The 14,949-nt window shown below is 43.1% G+C and overlaps 1 protein-coding gene across 1 annotated transcript in view; it reads left to right on the forward strand.

The window, feature by feature from the left end:
* Positions 1-12,665, forward strand: part of SCARB2 (scavenger receptor class B, member 2) — a 59,735-nt gene extending 47,070 nt beyond the window's left edge. Inside the window, exons 7-12 of the mRNA XM_005857448.1 lie at positions 997-1,166; positions 3,971-4,089; positions 6,075-6,148; positions 7,509-7,560; positions 9,453-9,611; positions 11,270-12,665. Coding sequence (XP_005857510.1) covers positions 997-1,166; positions 3,971-4,089; positions 6,075-6,148; positions 7,509-7,560; positions 9,453-9,611; positions 11,270-11,308 — 613 coding nt within the window. The 3' untranslated portion in view covers positions 11,309-12,665. The remainder of the gene's footprint in view (positions 1-996; positions 1,167-3,970; positions 4,090-6,074; positions 6,149-7,508; positions 7,561-9,452; positions 9,612-11,269) is intronic.
* The last annotated feature ends 2,284 nt before the right edge of the window (positions 12,666-14,949 follow it).

Below are 14,949 nucleotides of genomic sequence, written 5' to 3' on the forward strand. Positions count from 1 at the left end.
ATTCAACTGCTGAGTCATGCTGGCCAGGCAAAACAAATGCTATTTTCGCTTTTCACCTTTTCCCATAAAAGCAAAAATCCTCTTCAGATTTCTTTTGGTTTAGCAAAAACAAGTACTAATGTAGGCCTTTGGTAGAAGTAAAGTTGCATAAAGCCAACTTCTGAAATTCGGGGTTATACCTGTACTCAGGTGCTAGGCAAACATGAGGGTGGTTAGTATTTCAGGGGACCACTGAAACTCCATTCACAACTGAAGGCAGAAATGTGTTGACCTCCATTGAAATCGATGATGGGCAAAATGTGAAACTATTTTCATTTGGGTGAAATGCATATAAAAGCATGTATTCTAGTCAGGTATCTGTCTCATGGGGCACTTGTCCAGGCCACGCTTTGGCTTTGCTTCCTGTTCTTTGCTTCTGCTTCCCCCACACTGGCCTGTGTCCCTGCTGGTCTAGACCACTCATTTCCATTCTAAATGTCATCTCTAAAAAAATGTTTTTATTAATTTGAGAGAGAGAGGGGAAAGGAGAGGGGGAGAGAGAAAGAGAAACATCGATATGAGAGAGAAACATCCATCACTTGTTTCCCACATTCACCCTGACTGGAGATTGAACCCTCAACCTGGGCATGTGCCTTCACTGGGAATTGAACCAGCAACCTTTCCGTGCACGGGATGACACTCAACCAACTGAGCCACACCGGCCAGGGCCTAAATGTCATCTTCTTAATTTTCTACCACAGATTTTTTTTTTCATGGCCTTGTTTGGATATTCCCACAGTTGCTACCTCTTAAACATCATTCTCTACAGTTCATCTCCTCCTTTATTACACGTGGAGTGGGTAGAGCTCCTTTCCAGCTTCGTTTTGCATCTTCCCCTTTCGCTTGCCCTCTAAGCCTTAGCTGTGTTGTTCCTGAGAACTGTCGCTAACGTATTGATTCAGGCCAGATTGTGCTGACTGCAGCCCACACTGACTTTTTGTTCTTCCTCCCTAACAGGTCAGTGCATATAACTTTCAGTGACTATAAGAGTGTACAGGGACTGCCTGCCTTTCGGTTTACGGTGCCTTACGAAGCATTAGCCAATACCTCCGACAATGCCGGCTTCTGTATACCCGCAGGAAACTGCCTGGGCTCAGGAGTTCTGAATGTCAGCATCTGCAAGAATGGTAAGAGATGACATGATTCCGAGTGTCTGGGATGGAGAATTGGTGTTCTTCAACCAAGAGCGTTGTCAGCCCCACAGTAAGGATGATTCTGACCTTGCGAGAACAGTGTTTCATAGCCTGGCTATAGAATGGAAAAAAGATAAAATGATTAGCTTTCCTGCAATGGTTTTTATTGGCAGCAGTTTAGAAGTCTTAATAATAGCTCATGTCTACTAGCACTGACTAGGCCAGTGGTCAGCAAACTGCAGCTCGCGAGCCACATGCGGCTCTTTGGCCCCTTGAATGTGGCTCTTCCACAAAATACCGACTTCTGCGCATGGGCCACAAAGTTTCAATCGCACTGTACATGCGCGCCCGCACGTGGTATTTTGTGGAAGAGCCACACTCAAGGGGCCAAAGAGCCGCATGTGGCTCGCGAGCCGCAGTTTGCCGACCACTGGACTAGGCCCAGTCACTAGCACTGACTAGTCCCAGTCACTGCTTTACGTACTTTATGTACTTACATATAGTTAATACATGAGAAGCATGACCTGATATCACATTCAAAACAGTGCCAAAGGAGGGAGTGGAGAGCTCAGTAATGAGAAAGTACCGATGTTGGTAGAGTCTCAATGACTTCAAAGCAAATTTCTCCGTTTTCCTCAATGTCTGAGCTACTCCGCTCCTTTCCATGAACGAGGCAGAATTATCAGTGGTGCAACGGACACAGTAATTGTCTTCATCTTGAGGACTACCTTTAACAATCATATGCTGCATAATTAGTTACAATACCTCTGCTAGAGAGAGAGCCAATGGCCTCTTTTTATAAATGTGGAAACCAGGGATCAGAGAGGGAACTTGATTTTTATCAAATCCTGTTTCCCAGCCAGTCCTTGTTGGAACGAGGGTCTGATATTCAGACTGTGATTCTTCTTAAGCCACAGTTCCTCTTCACAGTTTCTCTTGAGAAATGTGCTAACCCCTTTCTCCGGAATAAAGTTGTCCTTTTCTCCTGGATAAAGGAACATGCTAACTTTTGTCCTCCTTCCAGTTAGTTTGAAAATCTCCTTTTGGGATAAGCCTGAGGTCAGCAGTATCCTCCCTATCCTTGTCTGAGGGGGCAGCGCCTCCCAACCCTGGCCTTGCACCAGGGTTATCTGGAGAACCATTAAACATATCTGCCCAGGGCCCCAGAATCTGTATTTTAACATGAGCTGCTGGTGATCCTCGTGAAGGTGATGCCTGCGTGTTTGGGAAGCACGGTGCCAGGGATCACGGCTCCCCTCATCTGGAGATAAGACTAAAGATGAATGGGAACCAGTTTCTGCTCTGACCTGCCCTCCTGTCTCACTGGCTGAATAGTGCCCCGTCCACTCAGCCCATGTGCCTCTGGCTCCAGGCATAAGTGTGGATGTATTTTTGTTTTGTTGATGTTCTGCTACCTCAAGAAGTTGATAGCTGAATAAACAGGAATATTCTACTTCGCAACAGTCAATTTTTTCCCTCTTGCCTCTTGCGTATTAATTAGCAAATGTGGACGGAATGTTACCTCTCCAGGATTGCCCTCAAGTGTTTTGAATCCTGGAGTAACAATTTGGATGGTGGGATGAGTGAGTGTTCTGGAGTCGGGGAGATGTGGGTTTGCATCCTATCCTGCTTTCTGGCAAATTGGCCCAGTTGGTTGAGAAGGGTTCTAGACACCAGTTTTCTCATTCATATAAAAGGGGGTGATTATAACTTCCTTAAGCTTGTGTGAAGGTTAGAGATAATAGAGGTAAAACACACAGGACAGTGTCCGGCCCTTAGTAAACCCTCAATAGAGTTTTAAAAATATAGTTTAAAGGTGACTGTAGGCCACAAAGAAGGAAATGATGGTTTTGTGAAACCAGTAGTAAAGGGCAAAACCCTTGTGTGTGTGTGACAGCTGATGTGTATGTTGAGCTGTGGGACTGGTGGATGTGTAAACAGAATGAAATTACTAGCCAATAAGCTAATTTCTTCAAAAATATATTTACTAGAAGTAATTATAGGGTCCCTCTCTCCTCCTCAATAGGAAAATCTAGAATAGGTTTTCTTTAATAATTGTTTCCCTACTTCTTTTTTAAAATGAATAGGAAAGGCAAAACACACACACACACACACACACACACACACACACCAAACAAACAAAAGAACCACAATCAGAGTCTTCATGTGGGCAGACCTTGATCTAGTCTGAGGCTGGGCAGATGTCAGAACCAAGCACAGTCTTAAAACATTCTGCACCAACATATGCTGGAGAACAAAGCCTATCTTAGATAAAGTAAAAACAGAAAAGCAAGCAAAAAAAAAGTCATTTACTGGTAGAGAATTGTAGTTGAAACGGGGTTTGAAGTGCTTTGAGCTAAAATAAAGCATCCATGATTCAATTAGAATTCTACCTCTAATCACCTGATAGCTGGATGTCCCTGGCTAAATTTTGTCTCTTCTCTGAACCACACTGTCCTCAAATGCAAAATGAATATTTCTAACTTCATAGGGCTGCTGGGAACATTAATTAAAATAATGTGTATAAAGCATTTACTTTTATAGGTTGAATATTTGTTAAAGAATAATTTAGCTGGGACTTCAGTACATATTGTGGAATAAAATATCGAAATGTCAGAAAATGGAGTATAAACCCTGAATGAGGAGGTGTAGAATGGAATTTTAGCCTGCCCTCTCCAACCCAAGTTTACTTATGTGTAGCCTTTTCCCCCTTAGGAACCAGGTTTGTGGTCAGAAACTTTATATTTATCGTAGCCTTTTCAGAACCACATCATTCATTTGTTTTCCTTAAAACACAGGTGCACCTATTATTTTATCCTTCCCACACTTCTACCAAGCAGATCAGAGTTTTGTGTCTGCCATAGATGGCATGCATCCAAATAAGGACCATCATGAGACGTTTGTGGACATTAATCCTGTGAGTAACACTTCTTTCTGGTAAAAGACCATATGTTTCATTTTGTCTATTCAGTGGTCATGGTTTTGTCCTTAGCTCTCTTAAGTCTACTGTCTCCCTTTCATATACAAGCAAATGTAGAAAGCTCAGCTCAGTGCAGTGTAATGTATAGCCTCCTATTCTTCCATTTGGAAGGCTGAACTCTGTGGACCTAACGTACAGAAACACCAGCAAACCTGCTTTAACAAAACAGCAACAGTGAACATTCCATCACTGAAAACGAGTGAGATTGGACCCAGGTAACCTGGTCAATCTTCTGTCACCAGCCTTGGACCTCAACATACATACATTTCTCCCATGGGGGCACAGATCAGCAAGATTGAAGACATTCCTGTTTACTGTCAAAAATGTTTTGGTTAAAATTTAAATATGGGGTGTCCCCCCAAAATGTATACAGGTAATGATTAATTCCAGTGGGTTACATCTGAAAAAGAAGCATTGATTGAGCTATCAGCTGTTAGAATGTGTGTACCTTTTTGGGAGACACCTTGTGTATATATTAGCTTCAGTCACTTTTGGCAAACCTCTTCCTTTGAGAGTTTATTATATACTATTCATTTAAAAGGCATCAAGTATGCATACACTTTAATCCTACATTCATAGAAGAGAAAAAAGAAAACCATAAAAGGATATGAGTATCATTTCACAGTGTGACAGTGTCACCAAAAACGCAGTTTGGGCTGCCTGCTGTAGTGAAAGCCAAACTTGTGAGACAGGTGCTGATGCGAAAGGAAAGAGATTTATTCAAGTGCCATGACCTGGGAGAATGGTGAACTCCTGTCTCAAAGACCATCTCTCCTTCCAGCTCAAGCCTGTGGTTCTTACAGGGAAGGGAAGGGGAGGGCTTTTTTTTCTACCCAATTATCTTTCTAGCTTTTGGCAAGATGGGCCCTGTTCATGCATCTTTCTAGCTTTTGGCACTCTCAGTGTAGGAACCTCCCCCCTGTGTCGTCTGGGGGAGACTCCCTGGAGCTCCCTGACTGTCTACAGCAGGAATGGGGGATGTCCATCCCATGGGCCGTATAAGACCCACAAAATCACTTGGTCTGGCCCTGCCAAGGCATTAGGGGTGAGTTCATTAAATGTTTGACCAAATATAGCAGGCTAATTTTTAAGGAGATAATTTTATGTGATGTTACAAATATCCAAGTGGCCCTTAGCAGAAAAAAGGTTCCCCACCCTTGGTATACAGTAACAACAGCCTCTCACTGTAGGAACTGAATTAAAGGCCAGATGTCTCCATTTTTGGGCTTTTGAACACATGGCACAATAAGAGAAAAGCAAAACATTCTCTTAGCACAGCAGTTCAGGGGGACTTCACTCTTTGCTACACTCAGTTCATTTGTATCCGAGAAGTCAGTGTTCTTATTTTTGTGAGTAAGATCAGGTGTGGTTTTCTCCCTTTTCTCTCTTAGCCACCAGTAGGTTCCTTTTCATCAGCCAAACTGTTAGCAGGTGCTTGTTACGAAGGCCGAGGCACAGTCCCATAACCTTAGATGACGGCAGCGGCTGCTCTTCCCGGGTGGGCCCGGCCACACCTGGGCACTGTTCTCTGGCAGCGACAACCATCCTTCAGACAGGGTGTCTGTCAGGTCTCCCTTCTGCCAGGGTCCTCTAGGGCTTTGCTGTTCAAAGAGGCAGCATCCTGGGAGCTTGTTAGAAAGGCCCAACCTTAGGCCCCACCCCAGACCTACTGAGTCAGAACCTTCATTTTAACAAGAACTCGGGCACATACTAAAGTTGAGAAACACTGGTCTACCAGGCACCTAAAAATAATCCACATCTATCATTTTGTTCTGGGGCCAGGGTTCCCTGTGTCCCACTGTGCCTGTCAAACACGGCCGTGGTCACCCCGTTTATCAGAGCCACACAGAAATGGTGCGCTATTGAAAACAATTGTGTTTGTGGTTTTAATCATGTTTTCTCTCTACTTCTGTGGTTTGCAGTTGACTGGATTTATCCTAAGAGCAGCCAAGAGGTTCCAAATCAACGTTTATGTCAAAAAAATAGATGGCTTTAGGTAAATTTTGCTTTTTTATACAGAAGCAAAGGGTCGTTCCTGCAGTGACTTTCTGGTGGGGTTGATGCTGGGAGGGAGACAGCCCCCTTCTAAGTCCACTCACCCTTACCCCTCAGGGATGAGGGATGCCCAGTCTTGGTTTTGTAATTTACTTATTTTATTTAACCTAATGCATATATAGTGCTTTCTATGAATCAAGCATTGTTCTAAGTACTTCACATATATGAACTCATTTATTTCTCACAATAACCTTGTATTATCCCCATTTCACAGATGAGGAAAACAAGGCACAGAGAAGTTAAGTAACTTGCTAGAACTCACACAGCTAGTAAGGCTACAGAATTAGCTCCTGCCACTCCACTCGGCATTCCCCTCGCTTTGACTCTGGTTGCCTCCTTCCTTCCTTCCCCACCGCTCCCGCCCAGGGCCAGCCACAAGCTCCACTCGGATAGTTAAAACGGCCTCTTGCGTCCAGCCTTTCCTCCCAGCTAAAAACCACTACTTAATTAGGATCCCTAAGTACAGTTTCCTGCTCCAACTTTTCGATGGGAATTTTTTGATATGAGAAAATGCTGATGATTTAATGTTGAATGGAAGAAAGAGGATACAACACTATGCATCATATCATATATTTATCCTATTCTTTCTGTCGATAAAACTTGGTTGGTTCCCCCATCAAATTTACTAGATTTAAGCCCACAATCACGGATATTTCTAGGAAGCAAATGTGGGTTGCATGAATGCATTTGTCACCCGTGTGTATTTCTGAGGCAGTATAGTTTAGTAGCTAAGGTCTGGTGCTTTAGATTCAAAGTAGAATTACCATCCTGGCTCTACCATTTGCTCTGGTCGTCCTGGACAAATTACTCTGAGCCATAATGTACTCTCTTAAACCTGGGACATGGGCTACTGTGAGAAGTAAATGACATAATGTCCCCGAAAACACTGGTGCAGAGCTGGTGAATGCACAGTAAGTGATTTTCCTGGGCTCTTGTGAAGATGATACCTGGCAGCCTAGTCACAAAACATTCTGAGGACTGGCAGCGTTGTTCTGCCAGCCGTAGCCGCCCCTCTGACTCTTGGGAGAATTGTAATCATTTTGAGGCATTTGCTTTCAGCATCTTGTGTTTTGATAAAAACAGTGTACATGAATGTGCAACACTTGGAATTGCTAGACTGATAGATTGGAATCTAACTTCTGAACGAGATGTGTTCTCAAAGATAACTAACAAGTCTCTTTAAATTCTGAGTAATTTAATGAAATAAGTGTGCTGGCATCTTCCTATAAGCGTGTCTCTCCAGACCAGTGTGCCCTCACGATCAGGATGTCTATAAAAGATCTCATCTTTTGTCCCTGCAGCGAAACGGGAAACATCCGAACCATGGTTTTCCCAGTGATGTATGTCAATGAGGTGAGTCCCGGGAGAGGGCCACGGGCTGGCTTTACCTGTGGAAGCTGGGAAACGTTCCATGTCGAAGTCTACTATTGTAGCTGTGTGTCATGCTCGATGTGAGGGGTGGAGGGGAAAGGTGATTTTTAAAAACCTGTTTGTCCTCTGAAAATTTCTTTCTGTGTTCACACGGATGCACTTGATGTCTGAGATTTGAAAATTAACAGAAAGAAATTTCCCTTCTTGAGCACGTTGTTTGGGTAAAACTTCCTCCTGGGAAGCTGGCTGTGCAAGAAACAAATGCAAAGGTCCCCGAAGCAGTGTCAGCCGCTGTTGAAACAATAAAGTCAACACGCAGAGAGACGTTCCAGTGAACCTTCTGTGTGTCTCCTCCTTTGGAACCCTGCCAGTTTGTAAAATGTCGTCAGTTTACTGTTCATTAGCTGAGGAGGAGGAAAGAGGGAACAATCAAAATGATTGGCAACATTAATAAAAATTGTGTGTGAGGTGGTTAAAGAAATGGTTAAACTGCTCTGGTGGTGTCTCCAGTGGTTAGCGTGTCAGCTGGAGCACCCTGTCAAGTACCTGGGTTGCAGGTTTGATCCCTGGCCCTGGTTAGGAGTGTGCGGTAGGCAACCAATCGATGTGTCTCTCTCACACCAATCCTTCTCACCTCTCTCTCTCTCTCTCTCTCTCTCTCCCTGTCCCCACCCCTCCCTCCTTTCCACTCTCTCTGAAAAAATCAATGGGAAAATATTCTCCAGTGAAGATTAACCAAAAAATAAAATGAAATAAGAAATGGTTAATAAAATGTGATATATGCCCATTAATTTCAGAGATACATGGTTGCCTCAGCCTTCATCAGAGCATAGAGTTTCTTCTACGTTCTGGTAAACAAATATATAAGAGACAGATCCTGTCTTAGTTCAAACGAAAGGAGTTGCCCTGAAGAATACTTCTTTTGCAGTATACCCACAGAAATATTACCTCTAGGCCCTGGCTGGGTAGCTCAGTGGGTTAGACCAGAATCCCAATAGGCCAAGGTTTCAATTTCTTCCCGGGTCAGGCCACATACGAGAAGCAACCAATGAATGCATAAATGAGTAGAACAACACATCTATTTTTCTCTCTCCCTTTCTCTCTATAAATAAATAAATAAATAAAATATTATCCTAAATGTTAGGTGTAAATTGAAGTTTTGTTAATAAAAGCATATTATGAAAGCTCAGAAAACACCCATTTAAGACACAATGATAATATTTTTCTGAATCACACATCACATTGACTATAGTTCTGCCTCCTCAGTTTCCCTCTCTCTTCAACCTGGTTTCAAGAGGGGAAGTTGTGGGTTTTCCCCTTAATAAATCTCAATTGACTGGCTTCTGTTGTAAATAGCAGCATTTTTAAAAGTGTTTATTTTTTTCTTTTCCTTAAAAATACTTGTTCTTTCCAGAAAATTTCGTAACACAGATTAAAGCAAGAAGAGGGGAAAAAAAGTAAAATAACTTTTCATAAAACCTGAGTCAGACTGATATATTGTCTTTAATTTGCTTCATTTTCCTTGCCAATGTGTTGTAAAATGTTTTCTGATAACTTTGTAAAAAATAACTGAGTGGTTTACATGTTGTAAAACTAATATGTGCTCTTTAAAGAAAGAAAAGAGAAAAAGAAAAAGGGAGAAGGAAGGAAGGAAGGAAGGAAGGGAGGGAGGGAGGGAGGGAGGAAGGAAGGAAGGAGTTAATGAATAAATGTCCCCTCTGGTTTCTAATTTATAAATGGATTTTCAGGATCTCTGGTTTGCTAACAGGAGAACGTACCCAAATTGCATTTAATGATTTGGAAGAAAGATAGCAAAAAAAAAGTTATACCTTGGATGTTTGGTAATCAAGGCAATACTGTTTTCTTGTTCCTAGAGTGTTGTCATTGATAAAGAGAATGCAGGTCGCCTGAAGTCTGTGATTAACACTACTTCGATCATCAGCAACATACCCTACATTGTCATGGCGCTGGGCGTGTTCTTTGGTTTGATCTTCACCTGGCTTGCCTGCCGAGGACAGGGATTCATGGATGAGGTGAGCAGAGGCTGGAGGAACTTCTCCCTGGATAACTTTAAAATTCAACTGGGCTTCACTGAAGGCCTGCCAGCTGGCTCATTAGGGTGGATTCTGAGCTTTTATGCCGGGCACAGTGATTTCATGCTTATGTTACTGCTGGACAAAATAAGAAGCGAGGAGGAGTGATAGAATGGTACTGTCCAGTGTTTGGGCTCCTGTGGAGGGAATGGAACCCCTGGGAGTAAGCTTTACGTGTTTGAAAGTAGCCTGAAAGAAAAGGAAGACTATATCACAGCTAAGCACCTGGCATTTGCTGTCAGACTGCCCAGGTTCAAATCCTAGTGCTGCCACTTAGTCGCTGTGTGTCCCTAGAAACTGTGCCCCAGTTTCTTCATCTATAAAATGAGAGAATACGCGAGCCTCCTTTAGGAGTTTTCCGTGAGGATTCGGTGATTCAAACATAAAGCACTTGGCCCAGTGCTAGTATTTAGTAAGAGCTTAGTAAACATTAGCTACAGGATAAAAGAAAAACAGCCCAAACGTCACAGGGCAAGGCAACCAGGACCTGCTTGGGAAGAATCTGTGATATCATCAAAGACCCACCTGAGCCGTCATTGCCTCATAAACGATTAGCACGGGGGTTGTAGTTCCTTTCCTGGAGGGACGGGAGCAACCCAAATGGATGGGATACACACAGCTGGGTGGGCCTCCCAGGTGACCAGCAGGCCAACCCAGGGTCTAAATGCCTTCAGTGAGCCTTTTCTGTAGGAGCCTTTCTCAGATTCTCAGCAGCTTCCCTTTTAGCCATAAAGGCTGTTTATTTTTCCTCCCGGCCGCCTCAGCTAATTGTCGGAGCCCCATGTGAAGCAGGAAATGATAGGTTGAAACCGCCTGAATAATATTAACACAGATGTCCCCACCTTCCGCGTTCTTCCATTATGTTTCTTAACCCATGCCCATCGCGTTACACTGAATTAAGTGTGAGGCCATTTCTTTTTTTTTTCTTCTGGTTTTTTAAAATTATATTTTTCAGTTATAGTTTGCATTCAATATTATTTTGTATGGGTTTCAGGTGTATAGGATAGTGGTTACACAATCATACACTTTAAAAAGTGCCCCCCCCCCCATTTCCAGTACCCACCGGCACCATACTTAGTTATCACAATATGGTTGCCTATATTCCTATGCTGTACTTTATATCCCCGTATTTTGCCATTTCTACCTGTGGATCTCACTTCCAGCCCGACCTTTCCATAAGCACAGGTGAAAGCCCATGTAGATGTTATCACTGCTCCTACAATTAACCATCTCCACGTGTTCAACAAGCAAGCAATGACTGAGCAAGACTTTCTTCTCTGGAAGATTTCCAATCAGGAAGGAGGCAAATTCAATTGAGTGTGATGAGGGTTACAGTCCGAGTCAACAGGGAAGGGGGCTGACTGCTCTGGGATCTGGGGTGGGGTGGTCAGGACAGGCCTCAGGAGGGTTAGGCCTGAATGTTAAAGAAAAATCAGGCTGAGAGAAGAGAGAGGTGAGAGGGACGACCGATGACCTACAGCCTTCCAATCAGTCTTTCCTCCTTCCGTCTCCCCTTCCCCCGCCCCCTACTTTTCACATGGAAATATGTTTCTGACCTGAAGGCCTAACTTTGCTGTCCTGTTTTTTCTGCGTCGCAGGGAACTGCAGATGAAAGAGCACCCCTCATACGAACCTAACCCTGGCCTGAGCTTTGCGAAGGAACTGTGGTGAGCTGTCCTGATCTGGATCAGACGTGGAAACCATCGCGTCCTCACAGGCTCCTTGCCTGTTGAGAGAAGGAAGGGGACCAGAACTGGAAAGTGATGAGAGTATTTGGCCGGAGCTCAAAGAACAGGCTGATTTAGCCACTGGGCTCTCTCAGATCCGTGGTCCCTGACAAAGGGTTTTGTTTTTCATGTGTCTAGCAAGTATTTAATAAGCTCTTGTATAGTAATTTTATTGTTGTTGGGTGCTGGTAGCTCCAGAATTTTGTGACCACTGTTGTGGTTATAATGTCTGCATCACTTGTTAATGCTACTTGGTCTAACCTTATTCAGTATGCTTCATTCACTAAACTTTGTACTCCAAATACATAAATACCATTTTCTTGTTGTATTCCTCCATTCATGTCACCTCAAAACCAGAATAAGAGTTCGGAGCCCAGGGTAAAATGATAGCCTTGTTGAGTACATCATTCAAATGCACCCAATTTCCTCTTTTAAAAAAAGTTATATATTGCATTCTGTGTTATTTGTCAATTCATCATTCCTCCAGGAAAACAATTTGGTCTTCTACTTTCATACCTGGTAAGAACCAAGTGAGGAAGGGGGTGGGTGGAATGAGGCACCTAATGAGTCCATAGTGATAAATATCTGAGGATTTTTTACTTGTGCTTTTGTGAACTAAAAGAATGCAGAGATAATGTTGGTGAGGACAATGCAGATATTCCATATAGAGTAGAACTAAATGCTAGTTCTGAGATTTGTGGACAGCTTGTTATTTTAGTTAAAATGATCTTGATGTGGAAAGGTGCTCCTGGGAGAATGTAATCAATAACTGACCCCCCCCCAATCACCCTTGCCAAATAAAACACTGTATCAATTACAGTACTATTGATTATTTGTAAAATTATTTATGTGTATAAGAAGTCCATGTATCTACAGCCTAAGTGGCACATAAATTTCAGGAAGTCTGACTACACCGAAGAGATGTTTCTTTTGGGACAGTGTTTTTGGTTACTTTGAAATTGTTTTTATAAGTAGTTGTTCTTTCCCCTGTTTCGGTTCCTTTTGTTGTTTTGTGGCTCACTGTCACTTACTGAAGAGAGAAAAATGTGCCCTACACTTCCTGTGACAATCATCTTGCTGACAGAATGACACTATTTTAAAATATTGCACAGAAAGTACTTTATAAAGGTCTGTTGGGACCAGAGCGAAGTTACCTCTCTTGATAAGACCTTTTGGTTTCTGGTGTGACCTAATTTAAGGGCAATTTTTTTTTAATTCTCAAAGTTTAATATTTTTGATTGAGAAATCTACACAGTTATCTGGCAAAGTGCACATAGAATTTCTTAACAACTGAATAATTCTACAGGAGTTGTTTAAAACTGGATTTCAGTGTAAGCAAATGAAGAAAAAAAAAAGCCATGGATTTCACAAATACAGCCTCTGATCCCTGTATAGGGTAATAAATCGCTTTAGCTTATTTGTCCCAACTCTCCCTCTGTACACTAAAGCAACATGTAATATGTTTCCCTTCTCGAAGGGGCAATTTGTTAAAATCTTAACATCTCTATTAAAGTAAGATAGAACCTATAGTTACCCCAAATCAACAAAACGTGAAAAACTAATTTGAAAATGTTTTATCTTCAATAATGCCAAACATCTAGATTTTTTTTAAGTTTATCAATATTTAACTAGATAACTGACATATCTTATTCCTTTCCACACTAATAAACCTGATAAGCCAGTGTTTACTCATTAGTTCATCCTATTATCAGGATATAATCATTTGTGAGGAGGAAATTTTTAGTGTGAATGTTAACAGTTAATGATATCTACCTTTAGACCGAATCCACAGACAGGAAGACCAAAACCATATTATTCCTATATGATTCTTAAGTTACTTGGCTTAACATCACATTTGATATTTGCCTTCTGAGACGTCTGTGGCAAACCCATAAACTGCAGTCAAGATTACAGATTGGCTAAGAAGCATGAATGTACTCCCTACTTGGTTTTAGATGAAAATAACAAATCATTCCTCACCCGCACTCTCTTGGAGCCATTTTCCTGGAGAGACCTCTGAAGTCTTTGTGATTGTCACAGTCACAGAACCCCGGGTCCTGTATTATGATACTCAGCTTAGGGAGAAGCCAAACTGAGAGAGGTTACCTCACTTCTCTCAAGGAAAACTGGGAGTTGAACACAGGGCGGGGGGAGTAGGCGTGGCCACTTTTAGCTCCAGGTCCCTTCCCCCACCCCCCCCAAGTGGAGCAAGAACCATACAACTAACCCCTGTCGGGGCTTTTACGTAAGGGAGGCTAATTTTTTATTCACATTGCTCGAGATATGAGTTCTGCAGAAGGTGACCTTCATCCTTGGCCCCCTGGGTGTTATTACTGGAGTTGATTGCTTGTGGCTGACCTGAATGCTCTTCGTGTAGCTTGTATAGTTGGTTCATTTCATGTGATTCTTGACATGTTTATTTCTACCCTTAATGCAATGAAGTATTTCACTAATAAAAAACCGTTTATATGAAATGGCACTGCAAATTGTACGTTATGTCCTCAGACATACAGTTGTCTATGGAATTCTGTTTGAAAGACACTCTTTGCCCTCTTGTCCGACCCAGGCCTGAGTCCCACCCCTTGGCCACCTCTGATTTGATCTCAACGGTGGTGGACAGTTACGGGCAGCCAGACAAGCCCCATGGTGTGCTTTTCCACCTCAGGGCTTTCTGGGGTTGGGGTTGGGTTTAGGGGGTTAAGGGGTTAGGGTTAGGATTAGGGTTTTAGGGTTAGTGTTAGGGTTTTAGGGTTAGGGTTTTAGGGTACGGGTTAGGGTTATGGCTCTTCCCGGGTTAGGGTTAGGGATTTAGGGCTTTAGGGTTTTAGGGTTTAAGGGTTAGGGTTAGGGTTCGGGTTCCGGTTCCAGTTACCGTCCCGGTAAGGGTTAGGGCTCCTCCCAAAATAGGGTTAGGGTTAGGGTTAGGGCTCTTCCCAGGATAGGGTTAGGGTTAGGGTTAGGGTTCTTCCCAGGATAGGGTTAGGGTTAGGGTTAGGGTTCTTCCCAGGATAGGGTTAGGGTTAGGGTTAGGGTTCTTCCCAGGATAGGGTTAGGGTTAGGGTTAGGGTTCTTCCCAGGATAGGGTTAGGGTTAGGGTTAGGGTTCTTCCCAGGATAGGGTTAGGGTTAGGGTTAGGGTTCTTCCCAGGATAGGGTTAGGGTTAGGGTTAGGGTTCTTCCCAGGATAGGGTTAGGGTTAGGGTTAGGGTTCTTCCCAGGATAGGGTTAGGGTTAGGGTTAGGGTTCTTCCCAGGATAGGGTTAGGGTTAGGGTTAGGGTTCTTCCCAGGATAGGGTTAGGGTTAGGGTTAGGGTTCTTCCCAGGATAGGGTTAGGGTTAGGGTTAGGGTTCTTCCCAGGATAGGGTTAGGGTTAGGGTTAGGGTTCTTCCCAGGATAGGGTTAGGGTTAGGGTTAGGGTTCTTCCCAGGATAGGGTTAGGGTTAGGGTTAGGGTTCTTCCCAGGATAGGGTTAGGGTTAGGGTTAGGGGTCCAGGATACGGTTAGGGTTAGGGTTGGGTTAGGGTTACGGTTAGGGTTCTTTCCAGGATAGG

This window comes from Myotis brandtii, unplaced genomic scaffold, assembly GCF_000412655.1.
Source record: "Myotis brandtii unplaced genomic scaffold, ASM41265v1 scaffold111, whole genome shotgun sequence".
NCBI classification, from domain to species: Eukaryota; Metazoa; Chordata; class Mammalia; order Chiroptera; family Vespertilionidae; genus Myotis; species Myotis brandtii.